Source organism: Protomyctophum parallelum (assembly GCF_964188405.1).
Source record: "Protomyctophum parallelum genome assembly, chromosome: 2".
NCBI lineage: Eukaryota > Metazoa > Chordata > Actinopteri > Myctophiformes > Myctophidae > Protomyctophum > Protomyctophum parallelum.
In genome coordinates this window covers 27,993,285-28,017,499 of record NC_139699.1, presented here as the reverse complement: position 1 = coordinate 28,017,499, position 24,215 = coordinate 27,993,285, and the positions used below count along the sequence as shown (strand labels likewise).

The following is a 24,215-nucleotide window of genomic DNA, read 5'->3' as shown; positions in this document are numbered from 1 at the left end:
AGTGAATTCATGAAACGAAAGCCTGATAGGGGAATCAGTACCAGAGCAACCACTCGAGGAGACTGTGAAGTGCCGCACCGGAAAACAACATTCGGCCAAAATGCCCTCTCAGTACAGGGTTGGGTAGCATGTAATGGGCTTCCTCTGCGTATAAGGGATTGTGCTACATTTCCATCTTTTAAATACAATCTGAAAAAATGGTTGCTTGAAAACCAAAGCTGCAACCATTCATGATTATTTTAGGTGTATTTATTTTTTTATGCTGTGTTCCCTATGTAATGTTATGTAAATGTATTCCATTGTTTGCCTGTCTGTTTTCCATTTTGTGTTTCTTGTGAGGACTGCGGATGAAAATTAGCAACTGTGCTATATCCGGTGTATTTACTTCCATGTGACGTCCATTAATATGCATTGTCCTGTCCAAATAAACAAATAAAGTAAAGTAAAGACTGTTGACCCCAAATTCAAAGGAAAAGAGTTTAAAAAAATAATTGACGATGGGTTCTCAGATTGTCCTTTTTCTAAAGCTGAAAAATACATGATACAAGCAATTGAAAATTGGAGTTTATTAAGTCACAGGTGATTTGGAGAATTGCTTGTCATTAGTAATAAACGCATTTGATTAAAACAGGTAATTCGCCAGGAAGCACAGAAATGTTAGCAGCAAGACTACAGCTAAATTCCAATACCGCAACTTTCACACTCGCTCACTCTCCTCGCGTCCTCCACTCGCTCCTCGGCTCCGCCCCCAGCGAGGAGGAGAGGATTCGATGCGAGGACAGAGTGGTGGTCGAATTTTCCTCTAGAATCGGAATGTACTACGCTGTCATTTCAAAGCGACGGCACATTCCGCGATCACTAATGACGTGTATCAATTCAATTCAAAGGGCTTTATTGGCATGGGAAAACATACGTTAACATTGCCAAAGTAAAAGTGGTGGAACAATACAGTGTCACACAGCTGGATCACTGGAACTCCGAACAGAGCCGTATATACAGTCTACAGAATAGACAATTCATCATTTTGTGCATGTAACCGAGGCCAATGTGTATGTATTGGTAACATGTGCAAGGCAAGGCTATTTATTCCTGAAATAGTGAATAAGCGCCAGGATGCGCACACGTATAAATCACCCCCCCTCCTCCGACAGTCAGTCCTCCTCCACGGTCTTTGCAAATAACGGACACTATAACAGGAATTAGGTATAGTCTCTCTGACTTACATATTCAGTTCAGTCCACACATAAATAAATACATTTTTGTCACCCATTCATAGCAGTCTGTGCATTCAGGCATGCACAGAGATAAATTAACTATAGCTTTTGAGGTGCGCACAATATAGCCGGCCTAATTTATATATCCTACTTTTATTATGCTTATATCACACAAAGCAATAAAGCCAGTGGCTTGTTGTGGTCCTTTCACTTTCACATATGTAGGCTAGATAGGCTACTTTATCATTCTGAAGCTCTATTCATTCAGCGAAAATGTGTCTCTTCAACAAACAGTTGAACAGTGCGTGCATGTGTGTGTTGGCCGTTGGGTCAGCGACTTCAGCCAGTCAGCCGGCCGGCAGCTAGTGGATGGGGTGGGGTGGGGGTGCATAGTATCGGGTTTCAAGCAGTGTTTTTGTGCCACATGTGGAGGAGGCGGACTTATGTCACTGGAGAAGGAAAAAAACAAATACACGTGATGCGGAAATCCGCTGCGAGGAGACAAAATACCCCACCGAGCCTGCACCTGATGTACACTCGCTCTATGCGGTCTCGGAGAGCCCACTCGGCTCCTCCACTCGACTCCACTCTCCTCCTCGATGGAGCACTTTAACAAATGGAACGTTAACCATTTCCGGGTCACGCTGGAATGACCCCGAGTGACCGAGTGGGAGTGAGCGAGTGTCCGAGGTTTTGGGTATTGGAATTTAGCTTACATCTTTTTAGACAGCACAAAAGTGCTCTTTAGTCTTTATAGTACAAATTAAAGAGCAACATTTCTTGCATTTCTATGGACATGTTCTGCTTCTGTTGAGTGTGATTCATTAATCGTAATTGTGGAAGTACAAAGATGAGAATGTGAAAGAGAAAACAACTTTCCTCACTTTCCTTTGCTATATGCTACATGTCTTACTAGGAATTAGTCGTTCCTGGATCACAGTATATTGGCAATCCCCTCTTATATTTGCAGCTGGGTGTTGTTGCTCATTTGTATGTTGCTAAAGCTCATTTGTAGCTAAATTAAGTCCAAAGTCATTGTTTATAGCTATGTTTCTGTTGTGTCTGATATGAATAATAATGCAAAATACAGACAGTATATAAACAAATAAATTGATCGTAAGAAAGAAAAAATAATCCCTCTGCATAAAATGGGAAAGGTGTTGTTGGCGACCTCTGGCGAAACGATGTCATTCATAAGCTCTGGCTGCAGACCACAGGACTGAAGGCTTTCACTGCTGGGTCAGTCATGAACTCCTCAATCTCCTCCACCGTGCGAGGCACACAGGTCAACAGCTCCACACCGCTCGCAGTGACCGCAATGTCGTCCTCGATGCGCACCTACACACAATTAGTATTACTTATAGGACATCAGCATTTGAAAACAATGTTTTTATGAACGCCATTTTTAATGCATTCTGCCAATTTAATCATAATCCCAAAGCCGAAAACGAATAGATCTACAAGCCCACAATGCGTCGCAGCGCAATGCGTTGTGGGATTATAGATCAGCTATTTGCCGGTGCATGACAAGTATAAATCATGTTTAACTCTTAAACCCCTAAACCTAACCTCTAGTCTAAATGTCAAATCCTATACCCAATCTGAATATTCTCCCAATATAAATAAATATAATTATATATATATTTTACCATAAAACAAAGATTTTTCTTGTGAGGACCAGGAAAGGGGTCCTTACAATGTCTACCGTATTTCTCAAATTGTAGTATACTTTGGGGGACATTTGGTACAAGTATAGTAATACAAACACACACAGATACACGCGTTCAAACAATCAACACATTCAGTAAAGAGGCGGTGAGACAGAAGAAAGACGGATCAGTTGGAGACCGATGGTCTGCACGACATCTACATCAGAGATTGTGCTCTATTAATTTCCTTTTAAAATCAATTAAATTGCAACACCAAAACAATTAATGTGCTTAATGTTAGAGCATCATGCACAAGTATCTCTTAATGTGGTGGCTACGAACTCACACTAATCCCATTAAAAAAAAACAAAAAAACAAGAAAGGCCCACACAATAACACACCTTCACTTCACTCAATTGAAAGCAAACAAAACAGGCAAAGCGAGATGTGTGCCTCCACACACAGTACAGAATAGCGTATGTGAGCTGGGGGTGGGTGACTCATATGCCTTTCCTCTTCATTAAACTGAATCCTACTCCTCAAACACAATGAAACAAACTGCTGCCGGCCTGTGAGGACGAGGACAGACTGACTCACCCCTCCGAAGCCGCGGAAGCGAGCCAGCACTTGGTTGTCGATGAAGCAGCTCTGTGCGGAGTTGGCCAGGGCCTGGTCCAGCAGGTGGTTGATGAAGTAGATGCCGGGCTCCACGGTCAGGACCATGCGCTCGCGAACGAGCCGACCCATCCTCAGACTCTTCAGGCCTGGCTCGTCGGTACGCTCCACGCCCTGAGCACAGAATAATGGTACACTTCAGTGAATCTGTTATTACAGCAAATGTCAAATTACAATCAGTTGTTTTCGTTGACAAACTATGATGAAAAATGTTCGTCCACTACTGTACGTTCGTATACACACACTGACAAAAACTAAATAAAAACTAAGCTACGAAGACTAAAACTAAGACTAAATATCTTGACAATTTCGCCAACAAATAAAAACTAGACTAAAATGTTAGGGAGGGAGTAGTGGAGAAGATACCCGGTTATGTTTGGTTGTGCTCCGGTGTTGCGCTCTGAAAATAGCAGATCTACAAGCTCACAAAACGTTGTGCGCTTGTAGATCGGTTATTTTCAGTATGCAACCAAGTGTAAAATCAGCCATTACGATGTAATCAAGGCTCGCCAAAATACATATTTGTTGACAAAATCAACTATACTTCTGGTTCCATCGTTCCAGACCCGATTCATTTTTCCAATAGACATTTCCAAAAATGTCAAGTCAAAAAATGTCAAGAATCAAGCCGTCCAGGCCCCTGGTGAATCATGACCATAAATGTTTATTCTGTGAAAAAAATTAAATAATTGAAAACCGCAAAACAAAGGGTATTTAATAAATATAGTACCGGTATATCATAATTAAATATTAAAAAAAAATATTTTTACAGAATCAGTTGATTTATGGTCATGAATCACCAGGATCCTGGATGGCTTGATTCTAGGCTTAAAATAACTGACACAAAATGTTTGTGGTGTCTGGAGGAACGATGGCACCAGAAAATGGCCGCCACTGCTACGCCCTATACAGATGGGATAGAGAGGGCGGCACCGACCTCTGGGTAGCCCCCCACGTCATGGACGTCGATGCCCAGCAGGTGTCCCAGGCCATGGGGCATGAACACTGAGCCCATGTGGACTTTCATCATGTCCGCCACACTTCCCTTCAAGATGCCGATCTTAACCAGCTCCTCCAGGTGCACATGGTCAGCCAGCCGATGCATCTCTGTCCACTTCACACCTGCATGGGGAGTTATGTTTATACATCCTGTAGTAAACAAACTTACTTCCTTATACTGTACGTACTGTACTTGCTAACATACAGTATGCCTCCACATTCAAACTATTTTTTTCCCGTACATTAATGCCCTACTGGATCATACTACAGCGTCACACAAAAGCATCTAAATTAACAGATCCACAAGCTTAAAATGTGGCGCAAAGAGACGGTTGAGCTTGTAGATCTGCTGCATTTGTAATTGTTTAATTTGAATCCTGAAAAGTAACAGTTTCTTTTTTTAATAAGGGGTTTCCACCTGGCAGAGACAATGTACAGTACTCAACTATAGAATAGTTTAATAAGGGGTTTCCACCTGGCAGAGACAATGTACAGTACTCAACTATAGACTAGTTTAGCGCTTTCTTGCTTTTATTTATTTATTGGCTTGCTGGTGAGGTACTAATTTGTGCTGCGTTTTCATAGGGAACCTGCTGTGCTGTTACCAAGCATGTTCCTGGCGCCAATAATAGCTTAGTGTTTGTTTCTAGCACTTAGAGACTAAAACTTGAAATAATAAAAAATTGCTACTAAAATCAGGTATTTGATGCTTTCACAGCAATTGCGCTGCAGGTGACCGTTGGTCTCAAATGTCTGCTTTAGCAGAGTTGGTTATTTTTGTACTGTGCCATGCAACCAGTAGATCCATTATATGATGTTGTTTTGTAGCTTTTGATCGTGATGACAGGAAATATTGCCCACAATTGTGAAATATGAAGTGATCTATAAAATACCTGCTGATTAATTCAATATAATGTTTTATTTTACCTTCATGTTAACCAGATGTTGTTTTCATCTTTTCAATCTTGTGCTGTATGTGTGGCTCTTTCCACTAATCTCGTGGCTAGGCAGATCATATTTCTTGCACACATTGACAGCAGGCCAGGGGCCTCAATTCTCAAATGGTTTTTTTTTTCAGATCAGTCAATAACAGCTGCCATATTTGTGAATAATCGTCCCTTCAGGATATGGAATAAGCTGTTGGCAGAGATTTTTATTTTTCATGGGCACAACCCACATACTGAACTGCGCTGCTTACCCCACAAATGCATGCTCCTTACAAATAAAGGTAAATATGTACAGTAGCAGTAGTGAATCAGTGGCCTGATGACCAAAAGCCTAATATCTCCCCGGGCAAGGGGGAATTCCCCTTTAGTCTAGTGGTTAAGATGTTGGCTTTCCACGCAGGAGACCAGGGCTCGAATACAAATAACGTTAAAGGTTACTTTAGTAAGCACGGTTGTATAAATAAATTGAACAAAATACCTTTCGTTTATGGATAGGTTTCCTTCAAAACCTAGCTGCAGAACATTATTTGATGTGCTCCCAGGACAGAAAATTCTAGAATTTTGCTGTCCTGGGCTCTTGGGGGTGACGTAGGAAGCTACGCCCACGCCGTATAAAACGGACGTGGCTACGTCATCCCTCATTCGGAACTTTTCTTCTGCTATAGAGAACAGAAGGGCGTTCCACGAAAGGTATTTCGTTCAATTTATTTATACAACAGTGGTTACTAAAGTAACCTTTAACGTTGTATTAAATAGAAATTTCACAAAATACCTTTAGTTTATGGGACTCCCGTGAACTCCCTGAACTTCCAGTGGGTCCCAGGTAAGTCTTTTGGGAGGGGCTCGGACCCTTTTGGGTCCAGAACCTAGTCCTTGTGGAGAACAGGAGGCAGCGCTATGCTGCCCTGATGTTCTACAGAGCCGCTGCGCCCAATACCGCGTGCGCTAGGGAAGGCGCTGCCACATCTAGGTTATAGTATGTGGCGAAAGTCGAGGGTGTAGACCAGCTTGCTGCTGTGCAGACTTCCTGAATAGAGACACCCTTGTAGAGTGCCCAGGAAGCTGCCACACCTCTCGTGGAGTGGGCCCTCAGAGCTTGAGGGGAATCGACGCCTTGGCTAGTGTAGGCCAGACGGATGGCTTCGACAATCCAGTTGGAGAATAGTGACCTTCGTGACAGGCTTTCCTTTGGTCCTGGCACCCCAGGACACAAAGAGTTGGCTTCCTTGTCTGAAGGGAGCCAGTCTATCCACGTATACATGCGTAAGGCTCTGACTGGGCAAAGGCAGTTAAGCCTCCTGTCCTCGTCAGAGGCGAACGGCGGGGGGTGGAAAGCCTGTAGGTTCACTGGCACACACACTGAGAGAGCATTTTTGGGAATGAAGGCGGGTTTGCTTTTAGGGTGACCTTGGTCGACCCATCATTGAACCTCATGCAGTCTGGAGAGATCGAGAGCGCATGTAGGTCGCTGACCCTTTTTGCCGTCGTGAGGGCGATCAGGAGAGCCACCTTCAAGGTTAGGAGCTTGAGGCTCACCGTTTGTAGTGGTTCAAAGGGTGCTGTAGCCAGAGCCTTTAGAACCAGGGACAAATCCCACGAGGGGACAAGGGATCTGCATGTCCTGTGTTCCCTGCGTACACCCTTCATGAACTGTTTTACCAGCGGGTGCTTCCACACCGTCTGGTTATCAAGGCCCGGGTGGCAGGCGGAAATTGCTGGCAGGTGGACCTTGACTGAGGAAAAGCCTAGACCGTTGTCTAGGAGCTCCTGTAGGAATGTCAGGACGTTGATCACTGAGGCCTGGTAGGGGACAACTTGGTCTGGTCTTCGTGAGCACCACTGCTCGAAGACGCGCCAGGCTGTGTCGCAACGGTCCCTTGTTGACTGGGCCCTGCCTTTCTGAATCGTTTCGATGACGTTCAGAGGTAGGCCCACTGCGGTCAACATCACCCTTTGAAGGGCCAGACCCATAGGTCTAGGTCCTGGGGGTGAGGGTGAAAGATCTCCCCTCTCGCTTGGGAGAGGAGATCCGCTCGAAGAGGAATTTTCCACGGCTGGTCGTAGAGGAGAGGGGTTATTTCCGACCTCCAGACCCCCCAGGACGGGGCTATTAGGAGCACCGTCAGACCCTGAGTCCTCACTCTGTCCAGAGTGGGGCTGATGAGGGATAGCGGGGGAAAGGCGTAGAGAAGGGTTTTGGGCCATCGGTGTGACAGAGCGTCTAGCCCCGATGTTGATGGTCCCGTGATTGCGAAGAAGAGGAGACACTTCGTGTTCTCCTCTGTGGCAAAGAGGTCCACCCTGGGTTTCCCAGACCTGCTCCAGACCTGGGACGCTGCATGAGGATGTAGCGACCAGTCTGCGTAGCGGAGAGGTCCTCTGGACAGCAGGTCTGCCCCTGTGTTCAGAAGACCTGGAACGTGACACACTACTATGGAGAGAAGGCGTGTGTTGCACCACAGGATTAATTTCCGAGCCAGCTGATGAAGACGAGGGGACCTGAGTCCGCCTTGTCTGTTGATGTAGTACATGGCCGTGGTGTTGTCTGTCCTGACTAGGACGTGGCAACCCCGGATGCGCTGCTCGAAGTGTCTCAGAGCGAGGAAGACCGCCATAAGCTCCAAGTAATTTATGTGAAGGGCACGTAGTGGCCCCAACCATAAACTGCTGTGAATCCTTCCAGCGTGGCTCCCCAGCCTGTCATGCTGGCGTCTGTGGTGACTACTTTCCTGATCAGAGGCTTTCCCATGGGGACCCCTCTGAGAGGGTTTTTCTGTCTGACCACCATTGAAGGGCTAGTATGCATTGTGACGTCACTGTTACCTTCTGGTGGCGACGGTGCATTGGTACATGTAGAGAGCCTATCCATTGTTGGAAAGGTCTCATATGTAGTCTTGCTAGGCGGATTAAATAGACCGCTGAGGCCATTAACCCCGCCATTCGGAGGCATGCATGAAAGGGAATCGAGCGTCCCCTTTTGAATGATGCCACGCACTGAAATGTTGCGTCTATTCTCTCTCGGCTCAGGCGAGCCGTGTAGGAGATTGAGTTCAGTGTTATGCCTATGAAGTCTATTGACTGCGTCGGCATAAGCATGATCTTCTCGTGGTTTATTAAAAACCCGAGCGAGGCGAGGTGGCTGAGCACGCGATGTGTGTGTGACAGTGCTTCTCGCGGAGAGTTTGCAAGCAGGATCCAGTCGTCCACATATGTTGCGAGATGGATTCCTTGCGGTCGCAGGGGAGCAATAGCTGCTGCGGTGCATTTTATGAAAACTCTCGGACTCAGAGACATTCCGAAGGGAAGGACTGCGTATTCATACACTTTTCCTTTGAACCCGAAGCGCAGAAAATTTCTGTGCAGGGGTAAATCGGAATGTGGAAATATGAATCTTGCAGGTCTATTGACGTAAACCAATCCCCCTCGCGGATTAGGCGCAGGAGGAGTGGTGGTGTCAACATTTTGAATCGCAGCTTTTTCAAGTGACTGTTCAAAGCTCTGAGGTCTAGAATGGGACGGAGTCCACCCCCCCTTTTTTTTACCAAGAAATAACGGGAGTAGAAACCGTTCATTGATTGATCGGGGGACACCTCTGTGATTGCGCCTTTTTGCATTAAGGAATTGATTTCCTCTTGTAAAATGGCTTTCTGCCCGCTCGCTTCTGAGAAAATGATTCTCCTGGAGGTGGGCGGTTTCGAGGCGAACTGTAGTCTGTAACCTGTCTGAATAGTACGGATGATCCAAGGGGAAGCCCCGGATATCCGCCATTGTGACAGATGACGTGACAAAGGGTTCCCTGTGCTCGTCAGCGTGGTGCATTGCCTGCCTAGGGGGAGACTTACCTTGTGTGGAATGTCGCCCTCTAGTGGATTTTTCTGGTAGTGAAGAATCTTTTTGGCATGGAGTTTCTGGCCTGTGCCAGCTTTTGCTGACACAGAGTGGGTTATCGCTCCCACTGGGCATTTGCCCTTCAGAGTTGGTTTATTGTTGTTTGTGTTTTTTTTGTTTTCTTTATTAACAACTTAAAACAGGCACATGTGGTGAATTGCACATTTGAACAACATTTTGGGTCTGTACAGCAGTGCTCACAGCACTGTGTACAGCCCATTTTAAGCGCTTTAGCGCAGGCTCTGAGGTGAGATCCGTGATCCCCACCTCTGGCCCTGAACTCTGAGTGTGGGGAAGATGACCCGGCCCGGACAGGTCATTTGCGGTTCCCTTGGCCTTGGCCTCTGGGAGCGCTCTTGGCCTTGTAGGGCGGTGGAGAGGTGCGGCGGTCTGCTCTGCCACGTCCTGCAGGGTGTCGCTGTCTGTCTCCGCTCTGGTCCTGGGACCTGGGTTTGTCGTCAGCCTTGGCCTTCCAGGGTGCCTTCTTGGCCTTGGGGCGGCCTGCCGGGGCAGCCTGGTTGGCCAGTGGTTCGAGCGCCTTCATGGTTTTGGTGGAGGCCTCGAGCTGCTGAATGGATTCTGACATTTTGGACAGAGCGTCCTTAAACATGTTGTCTGGGTGGATATTTCCAGCCACAAACTCTTTCTTTGTCTCAAGAGAGATGGCGCTGGTCTGATCGACCCAACGCCATCTCTCCTGGAGGATGGAGCACGCCATGGCCTTGGCGTTGTGGTGAGTGGTGTTCCTCTGGAGAGTGGCCATCTCGTGGTTCAAGCAGCGTAGCTCTGCCAGGTCCTCGGGCAGTTCCGCCAGCTGGACAGGAGTGGACTTCCGTCCCATCTCAATGAGGCGGCGCTTGGTAGAACCCTGGAGAAGTGCTCCTGCGTTGAGAGCGCTTGCCGCGAGGGACATGTGTCCGTACTGCCACTTGTTTATTTTTGAGGCCTCCCTCACACTGCTGGATATGAGCTGAGGGTCCTTAGAGTGGTGATCCACTCGAGGAGCTGCCGGGTTGGCCAGGTAGGCCGCGATAGCCGTGTCCATTTTTGGCATGACGTTTATGGCGACGTCTATTGGCTCTGATGTGGGATGTCGTTGGGCCCCTTCAGGCTGGCCTTGGGAAGTTCCACCTTCAGGAGGGGTTTGTCCCAGGCGTGCATCATGGCGCCCTCGAAGCCCGTGGCTAGAGGGATCCTCTGTCTTTTGGGTGCAGTGGGGGGGGGCGGAGTCAGCAGTCATGCCGTCACAGGGTTTTACCTCGACAGTTGAGGTAGGCCATTTGTGGCCGCACCGTGCGGAGGCCCTCTTGTAAATATCATAGATGTTGGATTCATCCATGGGGAGTGTAGAGGGCGGGGACGCTTGCTGGCGCTCCCCTGTATCCATGACATCCAGGTCGTCGAAGCGGCGACGAGGGAAGCTGCTGTGGTCACCGGGGGAGAGATCCTCATGGTTATCTCCCTCATCCGAATAGGCCTTGTCCAAGACACGGTAGGCCTTGAATGGCTCCTGGTAGGCAGGGAGCTCGTCATCACGAAGCTCCCCTTCCTCCCTGGTGGACCGATGCTCACGTCTGGGAGACATCGGGCGGTCTGGGGAGGGTCTCACGGTCCTAAAGAATTAATCTCTCGGCCGAGTTTACGAGATATATAACCCTGCACACACTGGGAAGTTTAAAGTTCGTTCTCACAGCATAGCAGAAGAAAAGTCGAGTGAGGGATGACGTAGCCATGTCCGTTTTATACGGCGTGGGCGTAGCTTCCTACGTCACCCCCAGGACAGCAAAATTCTAGAATTTTCTGTCCTGGGAGCACATAAAATAATGTTCTGCAGCTAGGTTTTGAAGGAAACCTACCCATAAACGAAAGGTACCGTATTTCGTGAAATTTCTATTTAATACAAGCAGTTTTTCCGACGGTATAAAAGTTATTGCCAAGAAGCATTGTTACAATAGAAATCGAGGATCGACTACCAAACACAAAATTGCAAACTTGGTACTTTCATATAGGTTTCTAGTTTTCGTTTAAGCTCAAAGCAGACAACAGACATCTCAATTATTAAAGATGTGATTAGATCAAACTGTGTTGTTTGCAAGTGTAGTTTAAAGTATCTATGTATACAATAGTTCTAGACTGTCTTAACTTTTCAAGATTAAAATTCAAATATAGCAAAGGTAGCAGATCTACAAGCTCAAAACACGTCACTTTGAACTGCGTTTTGAGCTTGCAGATCAGCTGCTTTTGATACTTTTGTTGACACTGTAGTAGATTGTAGCACGCCTAGCACGGGTCCATAAAATTGGACCTGGTCCGATACGGGACGGTGATATCTGAACCGAAGCGAATGGATCCGAGAAACATTCTAATTTGCAGCGACCGCCTAGAAACGGCCCAGAGAAGGATTGGATCCGGTCCGAAACGGAGCCGAGAAGGATTGGGTGGTTTGGACCCGGTCCGAACTAAACTGCGCTAATCCGATCCTAAATAGATTTGAACCCATATTGTGAACTCTACTATATTATGCTTATTTTCACCATTACATGAGACTGCTCGTCTATGAGCATCACCCAAGCCTCTCCGAGGCAGAGGCAGCGGAACGGAGGGTTGCATTATATTAGTGCATTTAGCGCACCGACATTCTTACCAGAGCAGTCGACAATCACAACAAAACTGTCCCATACTGACTGCTGTGATTTGTAGTTTGCTTTGCGTTTCACCTCGTTCGCCATGATTGCATTAATATTGCCGGCGGTGTGACTCGAAACTGCTCGGTTCTCGGTTCAGCCCTCGGGTATTCGGTTCCAGGTGGACCCGTGCTACCCTCTATTCTGTAGTATGATCAAGTGGGGCGTTAATTGACGGGAAGAAAAAAAACCCACAAAAAGTTAAAACATGGGTGATAAGAGGTTTCTGCCCGACAACAGCGATATATAGTTACTATAGTGAGGTGATAGTGTACCCGGTTTGATGGCAGCCATGACAGCGCGGGAGGACTTGAGCACTGCCTCATAGATGGCCCTCTGGTCTGCTGTGAACCTCCCGTTGGCTGGGAAGGAGCAGGTGATGTCAGAGGAGTAGCAGTAGTACTCGCCACCCATGTCAAACAGACTGCAGGGACAAAGCATCAAATGAACATTGTGACGTGCTGGGCACTAACACACCTAGAGTTAGTCACAACAATAATAATAAAACATTCACCAGAACATTGTGACGTGCTGGGCACTAACACACCTAGAGTTAGTCACAACAATAATAATAAAACATTCACCAGAACATTGTGACGTGCTGGGCACTAACACACCTAGGGCTGTATTTTGCGTGTCTTAAGTACCAGGTCTTATTCCCTAACTTGAGTAAACTAAAGACCTGGAGGCGTGATCTATGCCATTTGGCTATTCTGGCCAAAGAGCATTGATCACGCCTCCAGGTCTTTAGTTTACTCAAGTTAGGGAATAAGACCTGGTACTTAAGACACACAAAATACAGCCCTTAGAGTTAGTCACAACAATAATAATGAAGCATTAATCAAAACAAAAAATAAATAAATAAATAGTAATAAAATAACATGTTTTATATGTATGAAACGTAAGGATATAATATCAACCTTACTTCAACTGAGTACTGTAGACTACCCAAGACTATAAAAAGCCTTTAATGACTCGAACCCCTATAGTCTACTTTGTTATACGACGAATAGCACAAATCGTTGATTTAAAAGCTCACAAGACATTCTGATCCAACGTGTTGTGAGCTTGTAGATCTGCTGTGTTTGGAATTATTTTCGCCTGGCCCTATAGTACCGGTATAATTTATGACATTACCAAAATAGGGACGCCAGGTTCAAATTGGTAAAATAAAGGCCATTGTGGACACTATTACCTTGCCTGAAGCTACAGTATGTGTCCAATAATTTGTAATAGCCATTTTTAGATACTGTAATCAGTCATTTTTGCAACACTAGCCCTTACCCCAGGGTTCCCCAATACATTTTCCTCAAGGGACTAGGGTACCAGGCTGGGGGCCGAGTCCGCACACGCGAGGTCGAGGTCTTGCCTTCATTTTCAGGGCAAGACCCCATTTGAAAAGGATGCCCAGTTTGACATGCATAGGCTACTGACCCCCGTTTAATGCAATCCCCCCCTCCCGAGCTCCCGACCGGATCATACAGACTTTTGAAACAGAGACCAGGCTTGGTGCTGGATAGTCTGCCGCGACTCTCGCAAGGTTTTCTTTTTGCAGATAAGTAAGCATGGGATGGGACCGAGGCTACGAGGTTACTCCGTGGTGGGAAATAAATAAATAATACAAGTATGATATAATACAAGAGAATGACAGCTTGGCACGCGCAACAGTAACTTTTATTTTTGTAGAAGAGGCAAACTAATACTGTTTATGCCGTTGGCCTGTTTATTTGTATACATGTGTAAACTTGAAACATTATTGTACTGTAAAAAGGTCTCTTTTCCCTTGATCTTTATCTTTTTAGTATTAGTTTACTATAATTAGATTAATACACGATAATCAACACTAACACTTTAATTTAGAACACAGCCAAATCAGTTGTTAATTAAAGCCATCTCGGAGGACAGGCAAGAGGGGCAGTGTCGGTAGGCCAATCAGAGGCAGGCGGGGCGTTACCATGTCTATGCTCGGAGTAGAAAGAAATCACGCGTTGTGATGTTATGTTATGTATGTTATGTATGCGTTATGAAATTGTTATGAAAGTTGGTGGGAATCAGCAGGCCTGTAAGAATTAGGACATAATCGCAATTCTATTTTACATAATTGTCATAATCATTTGCATGCTGAACTTTTGGAAATGGCTCAAAATGTGTCACACAACGTTTTGAGTTTATAGATATTTCCACTATTACTGTTTTTCTTAAAGTATGACGTTAATATCTGCCCTGTGAAACTGTAAGAACACAAAAAGCCAAACAGAAATGTAAATTGTATTGATATGCTCCAGTGTTCAACAACAGAAACAATTTTTTGAGCGAACAATGAATCATCAAGTAAAATGTTATAATCGTGACAACCCTAGGATTCAGTAGGCTGCCCTGAAGAACTGATTAAAATAAGTTAAAGGTCACAATCGAGGCCAAAATATGTAACAGATGGGTTTAAGATTCAACTGAAACTCCTACTGTTGAGGTGCAAGCTCTTTTTTAAACTTGCTTCAATAAAATGTTACATTTCTGATCATAAATAGGAGACAGTAAACACAATTACTTACCACATGTCTCCATCCTCAATACTCTTGTCATTGGGAGCCCCAGCATGGCCGTAGTGAAGAACAGAGGAGTTGTTACCCCTGTTGAACGACGAGAGAATCATCAGGTCATTTGAAAAACAGTTGAATTATGTATATTTAAAATCTGCTTTTCATTTTAAACAAAAATGCTTTGGGATCTTTTCTGGTTCTTTGATCGACAAAAAAAACAAAAAAGGTATACACAGTCATGTTCATATTTAGCAAAGTACTTAATTTAACCCCCTAATGGCTAGCGACGTAATTGACGTAATAAATCAATAAATCCCCCGTGGCTAGAGAGATAATAGTGCGTGCATGCGCGATCGTGCACGCGCACCGTCTTTATGTGCATCGCTGCGTAAAATGCGATATTTTGGGATGTTTTGGGCTTGATTAGAGCTTAATTTGACTTAGTTATGAAAAAGACGATGGTAGCTTAGCATACCGGACAGCTAAGCTAGTGACTCAGGGTCAAACTACTACCGGATGTTTCTGATCGTTGAACCGGAAGTGACTTCGCCAGATTCGTCTATTTGGTCAAAATCGGCATAATGGTGCGTTCCCGCCATCTGGTGGCTGTTAACTTGTGTTGTTCTCTATTGTACACTTTACGACAGTTCTCTATAGTTTCCTTTACGGCAACGGGCAACTAGGATATATACGCATGCGCAGTGGGAGCAGGTATTCAGATGTGAATTGTGGAGGGAACCATGTTTACATGTTCAGCCGGTGTATTGAAAATAAATTCATTTACAACTGTATAAACGTCGTGTTTATTAAGACCTAGTCAACATTGGTAGCAGAGGATGGTTTGAAGATGGCTGCAAACTACAGAGTACCGCCGAAGTTTGACGAAACCAAGCCGTATGAAGGTTGGAAAAATGAAGTCAACATATGGTCGCGAGTTACCGAACTCGACAAGAAGAAACAGGCGCTTGCAGTGGCTTTGGGACTGGAAGGACGAGCCAGGGAAATCGCGATGGAGATATCAGCAGAAGACTTGGACAATGATACTGGTATGGAGACATTATTAGCTAAACTGGACGGCGTGTTTCAGCAAGAAGAAAAGGACCGCGCGTACGAAGCGTATTCTCAGTTTGATCGTTTAATGAAAGACAGTTCGGTTTCCATGGCAGATTACATAATCGACTTTGAGCAGCGTTACAACCGAATCAAAAGGTACAACATGGCGCTTCCAGATGCGGTGTTAGCCTTCAAGCTGTTAGACACGGCCTGCCTCGATGAAAAAGACAGACAACTAGCACTAACGGCGTGCCCCGACTTAAAGTTTGCATCGATGAAGTCGGCACTCAAGCGGATTTTTGGAGGGAAGACGGCGCCAGGATCGTCACGCGGGATACAACTAAACCAAGATGCAGCTTTCTTCACTGAACAACGACAACGACAAGGACAAGGAAGACGGAACACGACATTTCAACAAAGGAGTGAAAGGACATTGTTGCCAGGCACCAACCCATTGGATAAGTTCGGTAAACGGTCAAGATGTGCTGTGTGTCAAAGCACATTTCATTGGGCCAAGGACTGTCCCCACAAGAAGAACGAACAAGTAAGATTAACTGAAGACGAAAATGTAGATGAAGTTAACATCACGTTGTTGACAAATAACCCCATGTCTGACGCAGAGATTTTCATAACTGAATCAGTAGGATCCGCCATCATAGACACTGCATGCACTCGTACTGTATGTGGTGAGAAATGGCTTGACAGTTTTGTTAATGGTCTTAGTCAAGAGCAGGCAGACAAAATGATGAAGACAGAAAATTCCAGTTCCAGACCATTTCGTTTTGGAGATGGCAACTTGGTATATTCCACCAGAAAAGTGAAACTACCTGCTAAAATAGGACACACAAAATGTCACATTGAGGCTGAAGTGGTCAATGCTGACATTCCACTGTTACTGAGTAAATCTTCACTGAAGAAGGCAGGAACTGTTTTAGACATGGAGAATGACAGAGCAGTAATGTTTAAGCAGCAGATTCCTCTTGAGTTCACTAGCTCAGGACACTACTGTGTAGACATAAGAGACAAAGATAACACAACGCAGCGAATGAAAGATGACGTGATACTTGCAGCGACAGCTGAAGATGAAGCCCTGACAGTGACAGAAAACATGTCCTCAGCCGAAAAGCGCAAAGTCCTTCTCAAGCTACACAAACAGTTTGGCCACGCATCTGCAGACAGGCTGCAGAGGCTAATCCATAGCTCGGGAAACAAAGACAAGGACTGCCTCACTATTTTGCAACAAATAGTGCATGATTGTGACATATGTCAGAGATACAGCAAAGCTAAGCCGAAGCCAGCTGTTGGTCTGCCTCTAGCTTCAGAGTATAATGAAACCGTGGCGGTGGACCTGCACGAGTTGGAGCCAGGAGTATGGTATCTACATGTGATTGACCAATTCACACGCTTCAGCGCAGGAAGTATTGTGAAAACGAAGAAAGCCTCTGAAATAGTCAACTCCCTTATCCACACATGGATAAGTGTTCACGGTCCTCCTCGTATCCTGTACAGCGACAACGGTGGAGAGTTCAATAACGCAGAGTTCAGAGATATGGCGGAAAACTTCAACATCGAGACGAGGACAACAGCAGGATACAGTCCCTGGAGCAACGGGCTGTTGGAAAGACATAATCAGACTCTCACCGACATCCTCCTGAAGGTGAGACAGGAAAACGGATGTGACTGGCACACTGCCCTAGACTGGGCCCTTATGGCTAAGAACTGTATGCACAGTGTTCATGGTTATAGCCCACATCAACTGGTATTTGGTCAAAACCCTAACCTTCCTTCTGTATTAATTGATAAACTACCTGCACTAGAAGGCACTACAGTAAGTGCAAGGGTAGGGCAACACATATCAGCGTTGCATGCTTCTAGGAAAGCTTTCACTGAATCTGAATGTTCAGAGAGGATAAGGAGAGCACTACGTAAGCAGCTCAGACCCACAGATGAAAAGTATGAGACAGGAGACAAAGTCTATTACAAACGAGCTGACAGTACAGAGTGGAAGGGACCAGGGGTAGTTATTGGTCAGGATGGGGCTGTTGTATTTGTACGACATGGTGGTATCCTTGTTAGAGTACATCACTTAAGGCTTAATAAGATACACACACGTGTTCAAGATGAGGTCCTCAATGACACAAACAGTGAGACAATTGTACAGAACCAAGCAGCAGATAGTGAAAACACAGGTGTGGTGAACAGAGCCACAGGTAGCTCATTTACTGAACAAAACACAGACAACGAACAGGAAAGTGACAGGGAGTCCAATGTAGGAGAGGGAGCACATACTTTAGTGACTCAAAATGATGTAACACAAACTGGAATGGAGCACAATGTCTGTGATGATAACCCTGTGATTTCTGCAAGTGTCAAGGTAAAAGCAGGACAGACTGTAACTTTTATGAAAAGAGATGAAAGTGTTCTATGTAGAGCTAAAGTCGTTAATAGGGCAGGCAAAGCCACAGGAGGGTACAAAAATTGGTATAACCTGCAGTTTATTGAAAATGATGGGGGTCATGGTCAAAAGGAGGCGGTTGATCTGTCACGTGTGAATAGTCTCAACATTGAATCCGATTCAGAAGTCAGGGATGCTGATGTTCTTATAACAAAAGACATATCATTTGATGAAGCAAAACAAGTAGAGATTGACAACTGGAATAATAATGATGTTTTTGAAGAGGTTGAAGATGCAGGCCAGAAATGTGTTTCCACCCGTTGGGTCTGTAGTCTAAAAGAAACTGACAAGGGTATTGTACCTAAAGCTAGGCTTGTAGCCAGGGGGTTTGAAGAGTTTAATACTCAACAGCTGCAGAAAGATTCACCGACCTGTGCCTCTGAATCCCTGAGGTTATTGCTATCAGTGATTTGCCAAAATCAGTGGAAAGTCCATTCTATGGACATTAAATCTGCCTTTTTGCAGGGCATGGAGTTGTCAAGGGACATTCATGTCCGCCCACCCCCGGAAGCAAACAGTAAAGGGATTCTATGGAAACTAAAGAAATGTGTATATGGTCTTGCTGATGCATCACTTTATTGGTATAATAGAGTGAAAGAAATCATGCTGAGCACAGGTGCTAAAGTGTCAAAAGTGGATCCTGCAGTCTTTTATTGGTTAGATGACCAATGCAAAGTTAAAGGTGTACTGGCATGTCATGTAGATGATTTTCTCTGGGCCGGCTCACAACACTTTGTAACTGATGTGATTCCTCGACTGAAGTCTGCGTTCCATGTGGGACGTGAGGAACATGGGAATTTCTGCTATGTGGGACTGGATATTGTCACTGTAAATGGTGTCATAGAGATGCATCAGCAGAGTTATATTGACAACATGCAACTCATCCACATGCAGCCAGCACGTGCTATACAAAGAGATTCAGCTCTTAGTGAAACTGAAAGAGAGCAGCTGAGATCAAAAATAGGACAAATTCTTTGGGTTGCAAGGCAAACCAGACCTGATGTTATGTTTGATGCCTGTATTTTGGCATCCATTCTAAAACATTCTACTGTACAGTCCATTCATGATGCAAATAAGGTGATTCGTAAACTTAAAGCTGAAAAGGTTACTCTGAAATTTCAGCATTTGGGTAATAATGATGCTTTGAACTTGACTGTTTTCAGTGATGCTTCGCTGGGGAACTTGCCAGATGGAGGACATTGATCACACTCATGGGGGAAAGCGGAAAGTTTTCTCCTCTCTGTTGGCAATCGAAGAGGATCAGACGTGTAGTGCGGAGCACACTTGCGGGAGAGACTCTTGCCATGTCGGATGGAATTGACAATGCAATTTTCCTTGCCACCCTCTTTTCTGAGCTCACTACTGGGACTGCCGAATTGAATGCTCCCGGGTTGGTCTGTGTGACTGACAATCACTCCCTTTACGATGCCCTTAAGTCCACTAAACAGGTCACAGAGAAGAGACTTCGGTTAGACATAAGCGGCATCAAAGAGCTCGTTCAGAGTAAAACAATCAAAAAGGTGCTCTGGTCAGTGACGAAAGCCCAACTCGCTGACTGTCTGACTAAAAAGGGAGCGTCACCTCTAGTGCTCTTGAAAGCACTCTGTGAAGGGCTATGGCATCCTGCCTAAAAAAAAAAAAAGACAAAGTGGAGAGTTTGTATTTTGTTATTTTTCTTGAATGTTTTTCTATTTGACTTTTCTTCTTTGCACTTGGTTTATGGGATCACTGAATCTATTTTTTATTTTAAAGAAAGAAGAGGGAGATTGTTAACTTGTGTTGTTCTCTATTGTACACTTTACGACAGTTCTCTATAGTTTCCTTTACGGCAACGGGCAACTAGGATATATACGCATGCGCAGTGGGAGCAGGTATTCAGATGTGAATTGTGGAGGGAACCATGTTTACATGTTCAGCCGGTGTATTGAAAATAAATTCATTTACAACTGTATAAACGTCGTGTTTATTAAGACCTAGTCAACAGTGGCAATAATATATATTACACTAGCATTGCTATGTGAGAATGATCCATAGTGTGCATATCGCGGATCTTTCTATTGGCATTAAAATGACGAATAAAAAAATGGGCCTTTGGCCAGCTTTGGAAAAATGTGCGATATGACAAGAATGTCACGAAATGTCTCATTTTAAAGCTGCAAGTCTCTACTTTACACCGAAAAATTATGTTTCTAGCATGTTCCATCGTTTACTTATGAGCATTTTAGTACACCTTGGTTTCAGTGAAACCATTTCTCATTTCTTATTATTTCTCATTTCTCATTTATTATTTCTCATTTCTTATTATTTCTCATTATTTCTCAATATTTCTCATTTCTCATTTCTTATTATTTCTCATTTCTCATTATTTCTCATTTCTTATCATTTCTCATTTCTTTTTTTTCTTATTTTCTTATTTATTTTCTTATTTTTTCTCTTTTTTCTTATTTTTTTTTTAACTTATTATTTCTCATTTCTTATTATTTCTCATTTCTCATTATTTCCCATTTCTTATTATTTCCCATTTCTTATTATTTCTCATTTCTTATTATTTCTCATTTCTTATTATTTCTCATTTCTCATTTCTTATTATTTCTCATTTCTTATTATTTGGCCCAAGATATTAAGGGCAGCCATAAGAGGGTTAAACAGGAAAATACATTTCCATTCACTGGCCACTAATCCCCAGGACGCATTTTATTATGTTAAGTTTTAAAACAGTCTAGATACAAAAGGCCAGGGCAGTGAAATTAGCAGCAATACCTAGAAAGGTCTTAATCCACCCACGTTTCGAGCTTGCAGATCTGCTATTTGGAAGATCGACAACGTTGTGAGACGAAGTATGAATCATTAGTTGATCACCTACTATTGCAGAACAGATCGTCGCTGTTGGGCGGAAACCTCCTATCTCCATATACTAATGTTTTATTTACTTGATCTTACTACTAAAGTAAGAGTAACAGCACACCCAGAGTCAATTTCCAAGCTTCCTGGTGATACAGTTAGGCTGTAACATTTCAAAATAAAGAAAAACACCTTCTGAGATTCAGGATTGCTATATTGGCTTGAAGCATGCCCCAGGGAAGTCAGTCAGGGCCTCAGACATGCACAAATTAGAATGACGACTAAAACACTTATAGTTATACCATCCCTGATGAAAACGGAGACATTTTGTATTTTAAAACAAAAAGGCCAGACGCCAGAGGGATCTACCAACACTCCCAACTGTAGCGGGAGTGTCCCATTTTTTTTACTTTTAAGTGTATCGCCTCCCGTTAATCGCCCGCTTTCATGTGCAATATTTTAGCTGGATTTTAACCACTTTAACCAATAGCAGATATCCCTATTTAAAGATATCAGACTCATTTTCAGTGCCAAACTCCCTGGCCTATCCATCCATTTCATTTCATTCATCATCCATCCGATCATCTATCCAAACCATCTAGTCATCCATCCAATTATCCATCCATCCATCCATGCTTCCCTCCAGAAGGCCTTACGTTCCACAGATGCAGGTGTAGGAGGTGTGACGCATTCCCCCTTTGGTGTAGCAGTAGTGCTGGAACAGACTGAAAATAGAATAGAGAAGAAGAAAAAAAACATCCCCCCCCAACCTTCAAAGACATATCCAAGCAACACAGAAGAAAATCAAATGAATGATACCGCTGAGATCACATGAAACACTAATTAGCAGAACGCTTCACCCTGCCCTACTCCTGACCTCACGCATTGGAGAAACCCATTTAGCGTTCCCCTCGCTAATCATCACAGTCATGCACGTCAAGACACCCTCGGTGCTGCATCTCTGTCGTGACGGAACAATGCAAACATCAGAACGATGCACAGATTGATATGCGGTATGCTCCTTGCTTTGGCCCACACACCCAAGGCAACTGAACATGAATGACAGACTTGGAGGATTCATGAAAAAACTGAAAACCAAATAGGAGATATTTAAATAATGACTTAAGCAGTCTAGTTACTGCTTGTAGAAACAGATAGGAAGTAAGTTAGTGATTGTGTGATGCAAGGCTATACATAGGTTAACTACTAACTAGTGTGTGCACATACAAGACACTCGTTAATGCAGAATAGAAAAAAACAGCTCATGTCAAATATGGAGAAACAGCATGCAAATAGTTTAGCTTGGATAGTAGTATATGATTTGAAAGAACCTGCTGTTGCATAACTCATTTTTAAAAGGTGCATAATAATAACTACCCTACAGCTGTCTTGACCCAGTACTATATACAATACAGTGTTCAGTGGTGTAACTTGTTTCACTGCGCCACGCCACCACCCCATCGCCTCCATAGCAATTTTACAACAACTCTGAAGTGAACCCTGAGATTTTCAACTTGTTGCCGTGCTGCGGAGCCCTGTGGCGTGTATAACCGCTTATTCAAACTGATTATTCACTGTGAAAGCCTCTCCAACAGTGCTTATATTTTACGCCTCTCCAACATTGCTTGTATGATATCAATTGACAAGTTTAATCCACTTAGGCCATTTTCCTCCAAACAATTCCTTATTGAGTGGAACGTCGTGACTCCATTAGACCTGTGGGAGTTCTACAAGTAAAGCCTCAAGCACTGAATGGATGTCACTGCATAATACTATCCATCTCTCACATTTCAAGTAGCTTTGAGTTATTTATCTGCTCTCTAACATTCTAATGCCCTATGTCACGATTACACATTTAAGTTGACGATTCATTGTTACACAAATAATTGTGATTGACGATTTAATTGCGTTTTTGGCAGTGGAACATTTATGAATATAAATTACATTTCTGTCGTAATGAAAAAGGAGCACACGGCAGATATGACTAAAAAAATACATTGCATGGATGCACCTGGGACGTATCCTCAGTGTGGTTTCCTGAGGTCAACAGGGTTTCGGGTCTACCAACACACCCCTCACTCAGGCGACCCAGCCGGGGTTGATCAAATCCTGACATCCCAATAGCTACCCTAGATCAGTCCATCAGGGAATGAGCAAGGCCACACAATCCGTTGCTCCGGAACTACTCTGCCGATACTGGGAGAACCAAATTCTGGTGCGTGGAAAGACTAGGCTCTGTGGGTTGACTCCTGTCCGGGCCCCTCTTACGTTGCACCAGACTCCCAGCACCAGGCACACCATTCAGGAGTGGTGGCTTATAATGGCCCTCCTAAAGGCCACACCGAGGTTTGTTGGGCTTCCTCCTCACGGAGGACACAGGCTGGGGCGATAACCCATTGATCAATACATGTGATCCTATATAATAGATGACTATTTCTATGCATGTTATGTATTACCATGTCTTGTTCTTGCTTACTGTAAACCACTCTAGATTAAGAACATCTGATAAATGCCTACATTGTAATTTAACGGGTACTAGTTCATTTCACAAACATTGCTTCATTTAAAGTTTTGAAGTGCTATGCTTATTTAATATTTGAGTCATATTAATACTGATGCTAGATAAACCCAGTATTTTTTCCATTCCATGCCAGCTTGGAAAATCAACAATGGTGGACATTGTAAACAAAGTGGAAATGCAAATTTGGAACTGAAGACTGAAGAGAGGGAGGAATTATACTAAGTAGGGTGACATTGATGACATCACAAATACGACCAAATCAGTTGTGCTGTTCCTGAGAGCAATTTCCATAAAAGCCCCTATATGATGAGAAATCCTGATTATTCCAAATTGAATATTTGTGGTGATAGAAAATACACAGGGGAGCTAAAAAAACACAAACATTTTTTTTAAAGTTGAATTTTATGTTATAGGTCCTTTTATTTAAACCTAAGCTCAAAACCCTGTCCACCTGGGCGAAACACCAGGAATGGACTCCCCTCATCTGAAATAGTATCGCGACGGATATATCCAATGGAAACATGGAGACTGATAATATCCAATGAAGGAATGAAAAAATGTATCTATTTTTAAATGTATTAACCAACTCTTGAAGATGTCTCCAGCTGATTTGTATGGATCTTCCATAACGCACTGGGCTACTCACCTCTCCATCTCATACTCTTTCATTCCAGGTTTCACATGTTTCATCAGCTACAGAGAAACAAAGGGGCTTCATTATTGGTGGACATGAGATACAAGCAGTCACA

At 44.0% G+C, this 24,215-nt stretch overlaps 1 protein-coding gene across 1 annotated transcript in view; it reads right to left on the bottom strand.

Annotated features, from left to right (window-relative positions):
* Positions 1 to 549: 549 nt before the first annotated feature.
* pepd (peptidase D) overlaps positions 550 to 24,215 on the bottom strand; it is a 47,270-nt gene continuing 23,604 nt past the window's right edge. The window contains exons 9-15 of the mRNA XM_083759589.1: positions 24,113 to 24,159; positions 21,602 to 21,670; positions 14,609 to 14,686; positions 12,332 to 12,480; positions 4,476 to 4,660; positions 3,461 to 3,652; positions 550 to 2,552 (exon numbers count right to left, since the gene is read on the bottom strand). Coding sequence (XP_083615715.1) covers positions 2,406 to 2,552; positions 3,461 to 3,652; positions 4,476 to 4,660; positions 12,332 to 12,480; positions 14,609 to 14,686; positions 21,602 to 21,670; positions 24,113 to 24,159 — 867 coding nt within the window. The 3' untranslated portion in view covers positions 550 to 2,405. The remainder of the gene's footprint in view (positions 2,553 to 3,460; positions 3,653 to 4,475; positions 4,661 to 12,331; positions 12,481 to 14,608; positions 14,687 to 21,601; positions 21,671 to 24,112; positions 24,160 to 24,215) is intronic.